Source organism: Varanus komodoensis, unplaced genomic scaffold (genome assembly GCF_004798865.1).
Source record: "Varanus komodoensis strain SLA01 unplaced genomic scaffold, ASM479886v1 scaffold56, whole genome shotgun sequence".
NCBI classification, from domain to species: Eukaryota; Metazoa; Chordata; class Lepidosauria; order Squamata; family Varanidae; genus Varanus; species Varanus komodoensis.
The window spans coordinates 701,284-718,768 of NW_025336169.1; the positions used below are offsets into that span (position 1 = coordinate 701,284).

General features: G+C 49.7%; 2 protein-coding genes across 2 annotated transcripts in view; one reads left to right on the plus strand and one right to left on the minus strand.

The window, feature by feature from the left end:
* Window positions 1–14,923, minus strand: part of RNFT2 (ring finger protein, transmembrane 2) — a 29,367-nt gene extending 14,444 nt beyond the window's left edge. The window contains exons 1-5 of the mRNA XM_044449014.1: window positions 14,730–14,923; window positions 9,260–9,738; window positions 7,772–7,848; window positions 7,259–7,359; window positions 5,477–5,630 (exon numbers count right to left, since the gene is read on the minus strand). Of these exons, the coding sequence (XP_044304949.1) occupies window positions 5,477–5,630; window positions 7,259–7,359; window positions 7,772–7,848; window positions 9,260–9,738; window positions 14,730–14,812 (894 nt within the window). The 5' untranslated portion in view covers window positions 14,813–14,923. The remainder of the gene's footprint in view (window positions 1–5,476; window positions 5,631–7,258; window positions 7,360–7,771; window positions 7,849–9,259; window positions 9,739–14,729) is intronic.
* A 24-nt stretch (window positions 14,924–14,947) lies between these two features.
* The window catches only part of SPRING1 (SREBF pathway regulator in golgi 1), a 9,483-nt gene continuing 6,945 nt past the window's right edge, over window positions 14,948–17,485 (plus strand). The window contains exon 1 of the mRNA XM_044448879.1: window positions 14,948–15,031. Within this exon, the coding sequence (XP_044304814.1) occupies window positions 14,948–15,031 (84 nt within the window). The remainder of the gene's footprint in view (window positions 15,032–17,485) is intronic.

Here is a 17,485-nt window from a genome sequence, read left to right on the forward strand (position 1 = left end):
AAAAAGCTCTGGTGACGGCATATAAAAGTTTTAAATAAATACATACATACAGAAAATCCCTGGAACATGGAGATGTGTGGGTACAGACTGGACAACAAGCAAGACCCCTCTGAGCAATTCACATTTTCTGCTGTCCCTTGGAGCCAGCCTGGGCGCCCTGGGGGCCCACGTGGTGGCAAAACATTTCTCCTGAGTCGTCCTGCATTTTTGTCTTTAAGTATGGTTTAACTGAGCATTAAAAAAAAATGGTTTGGGGAGAATGGGAATTCCAGTGTCATGCCTGCAGCTTCCAAAGTACCTGCAAGCACTTCTCTCTGTTCTTCCTGATTTTTATTTTGTTTTTTACAAGTATGAAACTTTAAAAAAGCAGCAGCAGAGATGCCGGAGAGGCCGGCACGAGGCCGTCTGATGCAGCTTCCCAGTGCCGTCTGCACCTAGGTTTAAAGAAGGGCTTTACTGCTTAGAGCTCAGCCAAACCTCTGCCTGGACTTAAGTTCTTGGACAAGTGCCTTTTCTTCTAGGCTGATCCATTTTAGGAAATGGATGGTTTGGGGCTGCCTACGCCCACTGGGACATCTCTTTTATAATGGGCAATTTCTTCCCAAGCCAGTCATTCTGCAAATCACCAAGGCACCCTCCCAAAATTGCGCATGCACCCACGGCCCCAGTGTTTGGGAGCCCCCGGTGTGCAGAGAGCTGATGATCACTGCTGACTAGAAGCATGATGGTTACCCGGTGTGGGTGCCCCAGCCCTCAAAGCCGCCGTTTTCCTGAATCTGAAAAGCCCAAAGGATGGCAGAGGAGTGAAGCAGCAGCACAGCTAAACAGCTGCGCTTCTCCTTTCCCCGAGAGGGCTTCGCGACGCCTCCGGTGTGCCGAACACCCTCCATTAAAAACAAACAACAAGCCGCGACCATTTGGTTCAATAGAAAATGAATTGCAGTAAATTAAAACGGCCCACGCCATGTGGCTCGGGGAGGTGGCCCATTGTGATCCACGTGGCAAATGGCACATTCTTGTTTACTCCGCTAACGGGCGACAGCTTGAGGGGTGTGTTGTAGAAAGGGGGGTGCGGCAAGCAGGAATATTTTGGGAAGAAGTTTAGGAAAGGGCAGGTGTTTGCATATTCCCAATTGCTGTGCATGGGTGGGGAAGCTGGACAGTGAAGAAACCTGACAGGGAGAAAATGGATGGTGTTCGCAACACGGTGCCGGAGGAGAGCTTTGTGAATCGCCTGGATGACAGACAGGCAAGCAAGCTGCTCCTGCTTCGATCTGGATCCGATCAAGCCACAACCGAGGCACCGGCTCGACATGGTTTGGGCACCGAGCCCTTTTGCGGGTGCAAGAACAATTATAGCACTTATCGTTTTATTAATGCACTGTTGGTGTTGTTGTATTTTATTGTAAAACACCCAGAGAGCCCTCTGGGCTATGGGGCAGTAAACCAATGTAATAAAGCCGCTGACCCTCAAAGTCAAAACGATGAAGCGTAAGGGAGGCTTGTGGCTGCTGGGGTAGGCTAAAAATCAAATTAATAACATAATAATACATGCATACATGAAGCAGAGGCTGAAGGAGGAACCAACTATGAGAGGGACTGACTCCTCATGAATCTGTCCAGCCCCTTGTTAAAGACACCCAGACTGGCGGTCATCACCTGTGGCAGTGCATCCCATAGTTCAACGGGATGCTGTGTGAAGACGCCCTTCCCTTGATCTGCCCTAAACCTCCCACCAGTCAGCTTCATGGGATGACCCTGTCCCACCTTCTCCACACCGTGTATTCCCAATTATTCCTCCCCTTCCTCGCCATTTTTTCCTAAGCTAAACAGCCATGGGTGTCATAGCTGCTTCCATGGGGGAGTCACTCCAGCCCCCGACGACGACTGTTGTTGCCCTTCAGCAGGTGCACAACGCAGAAGGGGCTGCCCCCTTTCCGCATGGAACACCTTCAAGCAAGAGAAGGTCTCAGCGGTTTAACTGCCACCATTCCAGATTTAAGGTTTTGCTACTGCTGCATCAAGCCCTAAACAATTTGGGACCAGAAGGACTGGAGTGCGTGGCTTTTCTCTCATCAGGCTTGCCTGGTCACAGAAGACAACTTTAAAAAAGCGATTGTAGTTTAATTTTTTTAAAGACAAAAAAGCCCTAAATCAAAGAAAGCAAAGGGGAAGGCCTTGGGAGAGGCAGTTCGAACTTTCAGAATGAGGAGAAAGTGATACAGAAGCCAATGCACAGGAGCCAATGCAAATCTTTTAAGGATTTTTTTTTAACATTTAGCCTGTGGCCCCTTTTAATTGTTTTTATAGGTGTTTAATCCATTATGTTTTAATTGGTTTTTAATGTGTTTTTACTGTTAATATGTTTTATGCATTGTAAGCTGCCTAGGAAGGCCTCGGCAATTATAGGAGGCCTATAAATACATGTAAATAAATAAATGAATAAATAAATTTGGTGAAAAGTGGTGTGGCCACGTGCTGAACCAGGAGGCCAAACTGGGACCCTGGAGGGCTTGATTTGTTCCACAGGCTGAAGGCTCCCTACCCTTGACAAAGTTTGTTGGGAGCCAGTGTGGTGTAGCAGTTAAGAGCACGGGGCTGGGACTCAGATGGCCTGGGTTCTAGTCCCTGTTCTGCCATGCAGCCAGCTGGGTGACTCTGGGCCAGTCACGGCCTCTCAGACCAGCCTACCTCACAGGGTTGTTGTTGTTGTGGGGAGAAGACTGAGAGGAGAGCAGGAGGACGATGCTGTGAACTGCTCTGAGTTCTTTAAAAGCAAAAAGGTAGGATATACAACTAATAATAATAATGGCATCTCCATTTTCATGGAAAAGACATCCCGTATGAAGTCTGCTGCTGGAGATCACTGGGACTCTTCTGGGCAGTGGCGAGTGGCACAGCCTGACCCAAAGCTGCACGGCCGGAAAAATATACAGAAGCCCTAAAGGTTCACGGAGGTCAAAACCAGCGAGCACTTGAGCACAGCACCAGGGGTGGGATGCCGTCCACAAGTTTCACGCCCGGAGCCTTCCCAAGGCCTTTGTTTGCACGGAAGACCCCCACACGCCCGCCTCCCCCGCCCCCCACCCGACAAGCCAACCCCATTTGTGACTCAAGACAGATCAGCATCCCAACAAAAGGGGCATTTTCAGAACGAGGCATCTGTGCCGTGGACCATTAGAGCGCCCCTGACAGATGCAATCTGACCAGCCTCCTGGTGTGGTTGCAAATACAGATGCAGTCTCTTTCTTCTTTTGGACAAAGATTGATGGGGACCTGGGACGGCTCTTAGACGAGCAAGCAAAGGCTGCGCACTTCTTCCAGCTCTGCCATTTGTCTTGGACTGCCTATTTGCATCGCCTGAGCGCTGGGTCGCTTCCCCTTCCCCGCAAAAGCTGAATGACGCTGTGACCCTGCCCATTAATCTCCTCAAATAAAACCATCTCCCTCCTCCTCATCATCATCATCAGAGGAGAGGGGAATTGTTGGATTACGGCCAGAGATAAATTAATAGCCCTTCTGAGTTCCCTGGTGCACAGGAGCAACCTGTTCCTACGCCAGCTCCTCGCGCAGACCCCATCCTGCTCCCGGCTTGAAATTTCAGCAGAGCCTCGATAACAATGATGGCACGTGCTGGATATGGATGTTCCCATCTATCTTCTTCACAAAAGGGCTTCAGCGCAAATGGAAAGGGGGGAGATGAAGGCAAGCAGAGAGGCACGGGGGAGGGGGGACCAAGCAATCATCTATATTTCTCCTTAATTCTGTCAACTTTCCTCTAATTGCACGCCCAACATTCACTGATCTGAGAACCCAGGAAGTTGTTATAGACCGAGTTAAGCTGTGCATCCACCTAGCACAGAGCTGCTCACTGGAATGGGGGTGGGGGGGATTTGGGCTGTGACCCCCACCGCCTAACAGCGTGGATCCGTAATCCCCTGCCAAAATTTGTGCCAGGAAAATCAAAACAAACACAACCCTAAGCGAGTGAAAGCAGTTGCTGGTTTACTGCTGAGTTTCGGTGGCAAACAGCTTGTGGGTGCTGAAAGGGCCTGATTCTGCTTGCAAGCTTGGCCACTGGGGCGCTTTGGAGCGGTTTGCCAGTGAAAATCTGGGGCAAGTTGTTGACTTTTGGGGATACCTTACGAAAATCCACTGGGGGCCCTGCAGCTGGTGGCCTGTGAGGGCAGGAATGGCCCCTGGACCCCCAGTGTTGCCCACCCTTAGTGTACCATGGCCAAGGTCTTAGAGACCTAATAAGGTCCCGCCAAAGCCCCATGACTGGCACCAGCCTTCTGGTCTGTCAAGACCAAGTATTCAATTAGCTTTCATTAGAGAGGGAGACTTCCCAGCGGTGGAACTGCAGCTGTGGAATTCTTTCCCCTGGGAGGTCCAACAAAACTTTGTGACCTGATTCGTCTGAAATCCAAGACGAGTATGAGAACATCTGGTCACTTTTCTTGAAAATTTATGTGCCACAGCTGGCGGCACAAGATACTTTATTTATTTATTATTGTTTATTGAATTTGTTTAAAGCTGCCTCGTAGCATCATGCTTGTTTACTTTCCATTTATACAGTAAAAATGACTCTTAACCCATCTTTCTGATGTTCACACTGCACGGTCCTAACCCCTTTGGAGTGTATTTTAAAACACTATTTTATGTGTGTTGTCCTAGATCTTACGAGATCTTGTACAATTTAAAACCACATGGCAGTTAAACCGTGTGGTGTGATGTTTAGCATGCTGGAACAGAGATCTGGATTCTAGTCCCCTCTTGGCCTTGACGTTTGCTAGGTGACTTTGGGCCAGTCACTCACTCTAGCCTACCTCATAGGGCTGTTGTGATGACAAAACAGTGCAGAAGGACTAAGTTAGTGTGGGTTCCTTACCAGCTGAAAAAGGTGGGATATAAAAGCGATGGAATAAGAAGAATGACAGATTCCTTACCTCTTTCACAACAGAAGAATGTTTCCATTCTCCCCATAAGCACCTTCTGATTTATTTCCATTGATTAAAAAGTGGTTTTAAAAGACTGTCTTTTTCCTATCTAGTCTCATTTTTTAAAAAGTTTTCATTGTGTTAGATCATTATTATATCTTTTCTAAGCCTCTTGGAAAACTACTGAGAAGCAGGGATAAAATTAAATAAGCATGACAGAAAGCTAGCATGTCGCAAGGAAAAATGCATATGCTGCTTTTATGTGCAAGGATTCGCGGCTGCTATTTTTTGTGTAGAGCAATATCCTGTTAGGTGAGGCCCCCAAGCACGTGACCTGAAACGTGATTGCCCACTGGACTGAGCAACTCAGCAAGGGCTGGGTGTGAAATGAACGTGCAAGGATGCACGGGTGCTTTTGCACTCCCGTTCCTTCAGCGGAAAAAGGACATCAGAACTCTCCAGCCCAAAAAAGAAAGTCTGGGAGAGGAAGGAAAGGGAGCTCCGGCAATGCACGGGCAGGATCGGCGCTCGCTTACCTTAGATTTAACAGCCAGGATGATTTTCGGCAGTGCGACAACCAGGCACTTCAAGGCGATGGTGAGGTACTTGAGGACGAAGTCCGTGATGCCCACAATCCACATGAGATCGAAGAAATCCACCTTCTCCAGGTTAGGCTTCAGAAATATGAGGCTGAAAGAGCAGGGGGACGTGAGGACTGGCGAACGGCTTGTCACGTGCCAGGTATGATCAAAAGCTCTTCTGGTGTCATCCGTGGCCCGTTCAGGCGGAAAGCAGGGCCACCGTTCCCAGCTTGTCCCGGGCACCACGAGGCCTGCTTTCTGCCCCCAGTGTGCTGCCGAGGCTCCTTCCAAGAAAAGCGCCAGGTGGACCGAGGGCCTGTGCGAGGGATACGGGCCTTCCCGCTTGCAGGTGTCCCCTGGCCTGGCAGGGACCTCAGGCTAGCCTGCAGAGCCCGTCGTCTCCAGCTGGGGGCTGGGGATGATGGCCGAGATTCCCAGCGGAGGCGGAAGAAGGGCACGAGGCACCTCCTTGGTTCCGGGACAGGAGCAGAGAGTGCCATATGTCGCCACTGGTGTGGACAGCCGAGTTGCTTCACCCGCGGCATTCCTGAAAGGACGTGGCCAACTCGATGCGAACGCCCTTCTCCCCACTGGGACAATCCACCCACCCCTACATTATCTGCCAGCCCGACCTGCGAAGTCACAGCGCTGCTACAAGCTCAGTGTAACCAGGGCCATTACCCAGTTATTTATTTGAATGAGATGTACACGCCACCGTTTTTCTCCTGCAGGGAGTCCAAGGTGGCTTACACAGCCCTCCTTCAGTTTATCTTCACAACAACCCTGTGAGGTAGGCTAGCCTGAGACTCCATCACTGGCCCAGAGTCACCCAGGGAGCTCCATGGTGAGTGGGGACTTGGGCCTGCAGCGTCTCCAGAGCTCCAGTCCTGCACTTGAGCCATGACACCACGCAGGGCTTAGAGGTGATGGGCCTCAGGAATCAGTGAAACAGGCTGGAGAATGCTAAGAGGTAAGCGGTTTATCTTCCTGTCTAAAATGCACAGAGTTGGTGTCCTCAGCTTTCCTGCCATTGAAGGATATTTTTCCACCTTCGTCTGGAAGAATTTGGGGCCTGGGGGAGCAATCTTGCAAACCGGTATAGAAATGAGTAACTGAAAAGGGCAGAGACCCAAAGTAAGATACTCACAATATGGTACAGCAGAACAGGTAAAATTAAATCCTAAAAACAAAACAAAAGCAAAACAAGGTGGGAGATAAAACACATTTGAGATGAGAAAGCAAAAAGGAGGCATATGAAGTCCATAAGCAACATCAGTTAAGGAAATGGGATGAAAACTGAAATGATGGACCCAAGTGAGAGAAACGGCCATGCGGATTTTGGGCTGATGGAGGAGATGGGTAGGTGACAGTGCCATGGGGAAAATTCCCAGTTCCTGTATGAAGCCAAGCACCCCTCTCTCCCGAGCAATATATGCATGGATTTACAACATGGAGATGCTTCGGAGGCCACCCTCCAGGGCTGAGAGAGGCCAAAGGTAAAGGGATGAAGGAAAAATACCCCAAAGACAAGCCCATTTCACCCTAAATGCACTGGCTGCTGGAAATGTAGTGGTGCAAATGTACAAAAATCCGACCAAGCAGCGCCTGGGGGATAGCAAGTCGCAACCCTCTGGGTGCAGAGAAGGGACTGTCTTCTCTTCTCCTTCCAAGCATGTCAGAAGAAAACTAAAGTTTCATTATATTAAAGCTGGCCAGGAACGCATGTTCTCTGCTCACCTGTTATACAGCTGCTGGGAGCTGAACGTATAGAGCAAGTAGAAGGTGTTTCCTGCGAGAAAGACCAGGATCCAGAACACAACCAGCACGGACCTTTTCTCCTAAGGAAAGAAAGACCAGAACATGACCCCCACGGCTTCTAGGATTTCGCCACAGCTTTGCAGCCATAAGGGCTAGTAACTTGCTTTTAAAAAGGAAACAAAGAGAGGAGAGCGCTCTAAGCTGCTTTTTACTGCTGCCTCTGTTTCCCTCCCCATACGGACTGTTGGATAGTATGTTCCTCCAGATGAGCCCCTGTCCCTTTCAAGTTCACAAAAGCAATGCATCCCTCCTGCACCCACAAAGTGCAAACAAAATACACGGCAATCCTCAGCCAGTCCTTCAGCTGCTGGTTCCCAAATGTCAGTTGGTTTCAACCCCACCTTTGGAAGGAACTCCCTCGTAGCTCACTGGGCCTCCCTTTAACCTGCCCTTTCTGGAGCTACTCTTGAGGAATCCCTGCTCTGCACCCACCTTCAAGGAGACTTGTTCCCGGAGAGTCGAGTTTGCATATGCAAATGTGCTGGCCATGCCGATGCAAAGAGCAATTCCTAGAGGAGGAGAGGACAGGGAGCTGTAAATCACGCACGGACCGGCCAGGAGCTGCCTCAGCCCACGCTCACACCCCTGGGAGTTCCACGTCCTTCGCACCCATTCCACATCTGTGTAGTGCTCTTCCAGCAATCTCTTTCTCTCTCTTTCATCTGCCTTTCTGCCAAAAATGGTCCCCAATGTGGGTGACAGAAGCAATGAAACTGGATTAAATCAATGATGCCTTAAAATATAGTAATATGTAACAACTACAGGAAAAGAACGATTAAAACCAGCACCCACTGAACAGATCCACTGACAGCCTTCTCAGTTCAAGTTCAGCTTGCCTCTTGCGTCTGAAATACCTTGGGAGAGAGCAGCGCACCCTGGGAGCAGCCACCAGAGGCCCTCTTGGCCCCCTCTAGGGCAGGCAGGGGTCCTCAAACCTTTTCACTAGGGGGCCAGTTGAAAGCTGCCGGTGCTGGTGCGGGCCGGAAAGGCGGTGCCTGGCGCTGCGCACGGCGGGCGCATGTGGCGAGGGGGGCGGGCACGAGCCGCAAGGTAGCGGCTTGCTTGCTGGGGGACTGTTTCCTCCGAGCGGGCAAACCGCTGCCTCCCACTCGCAGGTCCAAATGGGCATGGCGGGCCGGATAAATGGGCATGGTGGGCCGGCCCCGGCTCCGGGGCTGCAGCTCGAGGACACATGCTCTATGGGATGCCCCAGTCTCAAAGGAAGAGTTTGGCCAGAAGACCTGAAGCACCAGGCAGGCGAAAGCGCTCCGCCAGACAGGCCTCGGAGAGCCGAGCTTCCCCGCATCCATGTCACCAGGTGCCCTTGTTCCTCATCCGGTTTCTCACTGGGCCAGGGAGCATGGGCACAATGGCACCGGCCCCCCTGCTGCGGCCTGGACCAGAGCGAGAGGCGGGCGAACGAGCAGGCTGCATGGGGAAGAGGAGCCAGCCTGGGAGGGTCTTGCCGGGGGGCCCCGGTGGGTGTGGGCCTCAGCAACTGCCTGACCAGGCCCACCCTTGGCACCTTCCGTGCAGCCAGCTGCTTCTGGATCTGCTTGTAAGTTGCTGCATACTGCCCCGAAGGCCATCAGAAGGGTGGGATATTCATTGCCTTAATGAATCCGTAAGGTCAAGTCAGCGGGAGCTCAATGTTTTTGGCAGCAGCCTTGCACCGAGAGGGTCGTAGCACCGCTCCCTGACCAGGATCCGTCGGATAAACCCTCCCCAGTGGCGCATGCAGCCTGAGGATCAGCCAGCCGGGTACGGAATGCTAAGCCCAAGAGCCAGAATCTTTCCCATGATGCTCGGGAGGAAGAGGCAGGTCTTGTCCAAGCGTTCCTTAGAGCCCCTGGCTGGTCTGTAGGGACCTTGCCTTCCAGTCCAGCAGGGAGATTAAAATCCTACAATCACGGGGCTTACCAAGCTTGTGCTGGAAGCAGACTTTGGCCATGAGGATCACGATGAACGGGAGCCCCTTCTGCAGCCAGGAGATCACAGCTTTCAGCTCGGAGAGGGCCGGGGCCGGGGTCCCGGGCGGGTCCTCCGGGCCCTCCTCCGAGTGCCCGTGGCGGTCCCCGCCGGCCATGTGCAGCAAGCCCGACCCACGCTGGTGGCTGTGGTGGTAATGGAGCGACTGCTGGCGGTGGTGATACGGGGCCCCTTCTGTCCGGCTGGCCCCCTCGTCCCGCGAGGCGGGCATCTGGATGAACACCTCCCCGCCGCCTGCCGAGGAGCCCAGGACCAGACTGGACGGGAACGGGGCGGCCGAGATCGCGCCCGACGGGATGCCCGCCAGCCCCGAGAACAGCTGCTGCGGAGAGGGCGCTTCCGTCTTGAGGCCTTCGAAAACGCCGCCTTCCTCCACGCTCGTCTCGGAGGTGATGACCTGACTCCGGTTTCTGGCACATAAACACACGCACAGACGAGAAAAGCGCATCCACGTTCATCCCCCAGGTCGAACGTTCCTAGTTCCTAAACCTGCCTCCACATTCCTACCTGGGGATGAAGGAAGGCAGGTTCACACCTGCCTCCCCCCCACCCCATCCCGCGTGCCCAGGGAAAAGGGACTTGGATAAATATACCCTGACGGTAATAGTGGAGCACCTTTCAAGCTGAGGGCTGGACAGCCACCTGAGGGGGGGCTTAATTTGGCGGACTACTTAGAGCAGGGGGTTGGACCCGATGGCCCTCTGGCCACCTGCAACTCTACCGTTCTGGGACTCTATGGATCTATTCTGAAGAACCGTGTGGGCGTGGACTCAAGCTAAAAGGGGTGGAGCCTAAGGCAAAGGGGCGGGGCCGAATACAAACAAGTCCAGCATATTTTTACTTAAAGCTCATACGAATAAAACAAAAAACCTTTCTATTTGATCGCTATTTGAATCAATTAATGTTTTAGATGTTTTAGGATTTTATTTTATTTGTTTCCTCTTTTTCACAGGCACATTTTATAATGATGCTATACTGATGTTTTATATTGCTTTAATAATTAATGTTTTTATAGTAGTTTTATATTTATTGTATTTTTATATATTTTGTAAGCCATCCTGAGCGCTTGAAGCAATAGGACAGGGTATAAATGCACGTAATAAATAAATAAATCCAATGCCTCAAGAGAGGCATTGTAATTCTTTAAAATGGGAGACGCTTCTAAGAGGATCTATAATCTAACAATACTCATTCTGCATGTGGGGATTCTCTGCTTGGACAAAATATCAGACAGAAGATAATCATGTAGAGCTTTTATTGTTGATTAAACCAGAAACAGGACAGTGGGTCAAATTACCCATTTCTTGTGGAGGATGTAGGCTGTTCTTCGAATGAAAATTCTGCCCTGAATTTAATTCTCTTTCTTACCATGCCTTTTAACATGTCACACAGAAATCTCAAATAAAATGTAGCCTGCAGTGGTTCAATACATGTGGAATTAAAACACTGTAAGGTGCAAAGAGAACAGGAAGGAAGATGAAGAGGTGGAGAGCTAGCGTGGTTAGTCATGGACTGGGGCTCAAGAGAGATCAGGGTTCTAGTCCCTTTTCAGCTCTGAAACTGGGTAACTTTTGGACCACTTTCTACTAACCTACCTCACTGGGTTGTTGTGAGGATACTAGGGGGAAGAAGAGGCTCATGTAACCCACCTTGGGTACCTTGGAGGAAAAACAGTGGAATATAAATGTAATACTAAATTGTTTCTTCCAAATATTGTCTATGTGCTAACTTCACAACAATCAGCCTATTTAAGAGAGCTCTATCTTGGATTAGAGAGCAAATAATTTTGTACTTAATTGGATATAGTTTAATCCTCATGAAATAAGTATATGTACAGCAGAAACTGAATAAGAGTATACTTATTAAAGTTTAGGGAATACATGGGCATCATTTAACTTTAGGAATTTCAACTCATGCTCCAGAAATTAATATTGCATACTTTTAAAAAGCTAGAGGCTGGAAATTATACTGTCTGGTCAGAAGGTAACTGAGTTAAGTTTAATTATTTTAAGGAGCACTTATTTGTTTGCTAAATTAATAAGCAGAAATATAATACCTACCCCTTAAATTTCCATCACTTGTGGAACAGAAATTATATCCAAGATATAATTCATACAGCCGAGTGAGTGAATTTGGCTAGTTTTTATAACCCATATGGAAAAATGATTACACTCTGGGACACAAAAAGATTGATCTCAGCAATCTATAAATTATTGTGTATAAGTAATAGGAGCACAGAGGAAATCAAACCGAAATGGGAAAGAGAATTTGGGAAACTAATATTGGAAGAACAATGGAAGGCTGTGTGTCCAGCTCCCTCTGATGTGCATCTAAAATATCCTAAATATTTCCAGGTGCAACTCACCTGTGTTGGCAAAGCAATAATATTTGCACACACACTGTAGCATTATAATTTAGTCAGGCAATACCAGACTAAAGTTGTAAACAGCATTAAAATAATGACTAGTTTTGAATTACAATTAAATCCTATCGCCATACTCTTGCAACCTACTATAAATCAGATACCTAGAGATTATATGGTAATAGCGAGATACATGTTGAAAGCAGTACCAATTTTATTAGCTGAGTCCTGGCGAATAGCTCATATTCCATCAGTCGATCAGTCGTTGGGAAACATTTTTATGAGTAAGACCATAAACTGTTATGGAATGGGCAGATGAACTCACTCCAAACTTTTCAGAAAAACTGGTCACAACTGATCAATTACCAGAATGCATATAGATCCAAAGAACATGAAACATAGAAACAGAGCGAGTCAGAAGGGGTCTCCCGGGCCATCTAGTCTGACCTCCGGCACCAGCTGGCTCCATTCATGACATGCCCACCATGTGCACGTCCAGCCTATCCTTGAACACCCGCACCGATGGGGCCCGTGGAAGCCCATTCCACACCCTCAGGGTCCTAACTGTCTGGAAGTGCTTCCTGGCATCCAAATTGAACCTTGGTTCCTTGAGCAAGTATCAGATACTCAGACACATGACTGAGTACCTTGAAGTTGACATATAAAGAAATTTTGCATTCAGGACATTTAAAAAGTAAAGAAATGTTTTCAAGTATATAAAAATCGCAACTGGCAAGTAGCACCTTAAAAGAGGTATTGCTGTGAAGGAATACCTTACGTGCGAGAGGGAGGGAGGAAAAATGGAATTAACAGTCAGAACAGGGAATGCCTCCTCTAAGAAAATGATGGTTGAACACAGGCAGCCATGCAAAAGCAAAAAAGTATTACTTTCTATCTACCGTTTCCCCCATTGGAAAAACCTATGCAAATAAACCGAGTTGTCTTTGCAAATCATGAACTAAAGCCACAACCCTAAGGAAATTTAAGTGACACTGGCAGCAAGACGGGGCATGCTGACCAGTGTGAGCCATCTTTTTGTCTCAAGTTGCATGGGACTGCATTCTAAAACTTACACAACCAGCCAACCAAGATTCATTTAAACAGGTAGTAGTTGCAGTGGGGTGGAATATACCTAATACAGAGAAAGCGATTTTTCAAGAGGCAAAAACTAATATATGACAACAACAGCCTGAAGCTCAAATAAACATTGCCGAGCCACAAATTCTCTCCGGACCTCAGTCCTGCTGGGATTCTCCAAGTTTAGAGCTGGTGTAGTCCCTCTCCATAGAGTTCATCAGACCCCCGGGACCATTTCCGTGGCTCCAAGTCCTTCTCTCCAAAACTAAGCAAGCCTTGCAGGGCACCTCTCCCCCACCGAGACTCAAGAAAGATGTTTATAGCTACTCCCAAAGGCGAAGCTTGCCAATATACAAAATGGATTTAAGCAATTAAGTACCTCGTATCTGGCTTTATGGCCCCCAATTAATGGAACGCTGCTCGTAATAGAATCTCCCAGGGATTAGTGGTAAAGCCACGAGGCACTAACTTCCCCATCTCCAGGAACATGCGAAACACACACAAAGTATCTGAAAGGTATCCAGCAGCACAATCCAATACTATGGGGCTTCTCTAGAGTAACACTCCCAAGGGAGGCACCAAGGAAAAGCTTCACTTTGAAAAATACGAGCAGGGCACATGCTTTAAAAAAGAGAAGTATTCTTAACCTGACATTGTTGATCGCATGTCTTTGCAACCCAGATAGTTATACATTTGTGTGTGGCTTCCCAGATAAAGAAAAATCCTTGGAATTGGTGTGCAAGCAATTAAAAAACCCAAAACATGCATAAAAGCAATGGAAAAAGTCAAATAATGTGCACGAACAACCAAACGGATGGAGAAACAAAGACAAAAAAAAAAAACAATATTCTTTCATCCAGAAGCAGTTCCACCACATAAAACTGCAAGAGCCAAGCTGCATGAGACCAAAGGCCTATCACAGGTGCTCACACAATTTTTGGCCAGGTGGAGAGAGAAAGAGAGCACTTTCTCAAAATGACTGCTAGGGTTGATATAGACCTAAGACCTTTTTATTTAAACGATATTTTAATAATGTTTAATATTAACTATAGGTTTTAATTATGTAGCTGGAATGAATCGGGTTTTTAATTTGTATAATCTGTATTTTTGGTATTATATTTATTTATGTAAGCCGTTCCAAGGCGTTAAGCGATGGGACGGCATATAAAAACTCTAAACAAACAAACAAACAAACACAGTCACATGACCAGACCCAAAACACCTATTTCCCAGAAGACAACTGGGTAAGGCTAAAAAACGCTAGCCCAAAAAGGGAGGGGTGGGGTCTAAGCTCTTGGAAAGGGCCCATAGTTCCATCTCAGCTTGTCACTCAAAAGGCCCCAGGTTCCAACTCCAGGTAGGCCTGCAAAAATTCCTGCCTGAAACCTGTAAAGCTGCTGCCAGTCTGTGTCAACACCACTCGGCTAGGTGGAGCGACAAAGAGCAGTTCTGTCTATTACTCATATAGGACCGTGAATTTCGTGGCCTTCAGGCAAATCCCTTTCACCTGCCTGTGGGGCACTCAACTACCAGTTCCGTCCTTCTCACCCCATCCGTGCTCCACAACCGCTTTGACATTCCTGACCTGTTAGAGCACAACTCACAATGTTTGTCCACCCTGTTTTTCAAGAGAGATACACTGCATGTGGGAAGCTACAGATTCCCGGTTCCCACAGTTCCGGTTCCCGGTTCCCACAGATCTTCTGCATGGTTAGAGCATGCAGAAGATCTCAGGTTTGAGGTGTGGCATCTCCAGGTAGGGCTGGGAAAGACCCCCAGCCTGAAAGTCTGAAGAGCCATTGCTGCCAGTCCGTGTCAGCAGTACTGGGCCAGATGGACAGTGAGGCCAATGGAAGCCTCTCTGCCTTCAGCAAACGGTGCCACCACTGAAAACGCTCTCTCTGTGGTACACAGACCCGAATGCCACGCTAGCCTGCATCACACCCAACAAGACTGGCTTACCGTTCTGGAGGAAGGCTATCCGTGATGCTGCTGTGCCGTCTCTGCATCTTCCTGAGCACTTTAAAACACAACACGCTCAACATGAACTTTGCAGAGCAACTGGGTCTGATGCCTAGGGACTAGTGGCGAGGACGGGAGGAATACGGAAGCGCAGACGCCCATCCGCTCAGTGACAATCGTGCACGAAAAACTGCATGGAAGACCGTCCCAAGGTAAGGATGGAAAGCGGCACTCTGGAACTTCACCGCAAACGCATTAGCCACATCCAGCAGAAAAGTGGTCGCCAAGAAGGACCGGAAAGAGTAGGGTTTTCTCTTTGCTCACAGGAAGTTTAGAATGCAGAGGGGTGTGAGTTAAGTGATGGAGAAACTAAGGCTTCCACTGGCTTCCCTCCAGGTTTTTCATTCCTGCAAAAGGTTAGTGAGGCCCAAAGAAAGAAGAGGAGAGAAAAAGAGGCAGACGGTAGAAGAAAAATCAAAGCAAACAGGCTTCTCAGTATATGGTACACTCCTTTCCATGCAGTCTCAGGGTTTGCCTCTGGCTCTGACAAAGGGTGTTCTGCATCATGAAACCAATAGGGACATGACAGAGGTGTTGTTGGGAATGAAAGGGACGGTTATTCTTGGCGTGCGCTCGAAGGTTGGGTAGATTTGGACTTGTCTCATGGCAAGGGGCCCTGGGAACCAGAATTCTCAGATGCTGGAATGGGAGAAGTGGGGAGGCTACTCTCAAGGGCACCCTCCCCAGGTCCTCAGAACATTGAGAATACTCAGGATTTACAACAGCAAGGAGGCAAGGGAAAAATTCTGCTGTCACCCCAGTCTTGCACAACTCTGGACCCCATGATGTAACTTCAGGAGAAACGGGCTGGCCTACTAGAGGCGTGATGGACAGAGAAGAGGCTTGCCCACCTCCAAAGAGGACATCCCATAGGCAGGGACCCCAGGAGTACTCAAAGGGAGAATGCTTGGAAGTAGTTGCTAGACTGGGTTCAACAAACCGCCCTGGGCATGCTCTGGGGCTCATTCTTGGCTGGCTGTACCTGCTGGAAGTACACTGGAGAATAAAGAGCTTTTGCCAAAGAATGGTTTGTGTTTGGAAAGGCGAAGAAAAGGGGGCAGCTGGCTTATAACAGGTTTGAAGAATGTGTTTCCCCCTCTCCTAACATTAGAAGATGGGCATCAGACTGAAAGGAGGGAAATACATCTGTCACAGGCCATACTACATTAGGGGGCTTGATGGAAGTACCGTTGCTTCAGAGCAGCAAGGAGAGGGTGCTCTTGCCCCTGCTTATATTGGCCACTGTAGGAAACAGGCCATCTGAGTCCTGCTTTCGTTCGGCAGGACTCTTCTAAGAAAGAAGGTGGGATGTCAATATATCAAAGAAAGAAGCAAGGTCCACTCCACCCCAGGGAACCTTGGCAGTTGCAGCCGAGGGATGAGAAATATGGCTCTCCAATGAAGTATTTTCAGCATCCTCACCAAACAGCCCCCCCAGATTCTTTGAAGGGCTATTATGTTTGCTTCTGAATTAACAAAAATGTACCCCTCTCCAGCTCTAGGCAATGCCACCTGACCGCTTTCAAGTTTGCCAGGACTGCTTATATTATCCTATGTATCCGTATTAGTGAAAAGCTGTCCTACTAAAAATAGGAATAAAATAAAGGAAAAGTACACACATACTTGGGGCTTTTAGTCCTATTTTCCACAGAATGGGGTCAACCTCTGATAATGCATATGGGGGAAGCTCATCTTATTCCTAGTTCTTCCCCTCAAAATAAACAAACATTAATAGAGATTAAAAAGCAGCGCTGTTAAGAAAAGGGATTCTAGTCGAGCCTAACCTTCGTGCTGGCATAATGGTTTTATGCGTGTAGGGAAATACTTGGTGCGCAAGAATGTTATATTGACGGCAGTGCCAACTCCGGGTTTCTTGGGAGAGGCACTCTAAATGCGCCTCTGCGCTCAGGGACTCTGCCTACTTATGGCCTTTGTAAGCGCGCGTTCGTGCTCCTTCCTCATCGTGTTCCCACGTGCTCGCCTGGGAGAAAGGGAGCCCTGGAGCGAGGCGGCGGGGCACCTGCTCTTTCCTCCCCAACACAAACTGGGGCAGAGCAAGAGCCGGCGCAAGGAGGCTCCTCTCCGCAGCCCCACGGCAGGTGCCCATGCATGTCTACCCCGGGCACTAACCAAGCCCCCATCTGCAGCTGCAGCGATGCAACTCGAGTCCTGGTGGGCCGCCTCCATGAGAACTAGGCCCTTGACCCCAAGATCCTGGTGCACGGGGTCTTTCCCCTTCTCGCGGGGGACGGGGCACTGCGGCTGCCTGTGCGCGCGCGTGCTTCCGAAGGAGAGACCTAGGCCGGCGCGGTCCCCGGCTGAGCGCCCGCTTTGCAAGGGAGATAAGGGCGGAGGCGGGCTGCGCGCTCCCCGCGGCGCTACAGGCCCGCCGGCGACGGCGCCCACCGGCGCGAGGGGAGCGTTACCTGGTCCCGGGGCTGCAGGATGCTCGCGGGGCCGCCCCGCCCCGCCCCCCGGCTCCGCTCCCCTCCCCCACCGGCCCGGCACGTGACTTCCGACCCCGCCCCTCGGAGGGCGCGCCAGTGTAACCCTCTCGTCGCCCCGGGCCTGGCGGGGCGGGCGATCCCCGCCCGAGGAGCGCGCCCGCACCAGCGGCCGGCCGCGCGGCATGGAGGGGGCAGGTGCGGAGGGCGGCGCGGCCCCGCGGGCGAGCCCCGGGCAGGGGCCGCCGCCGC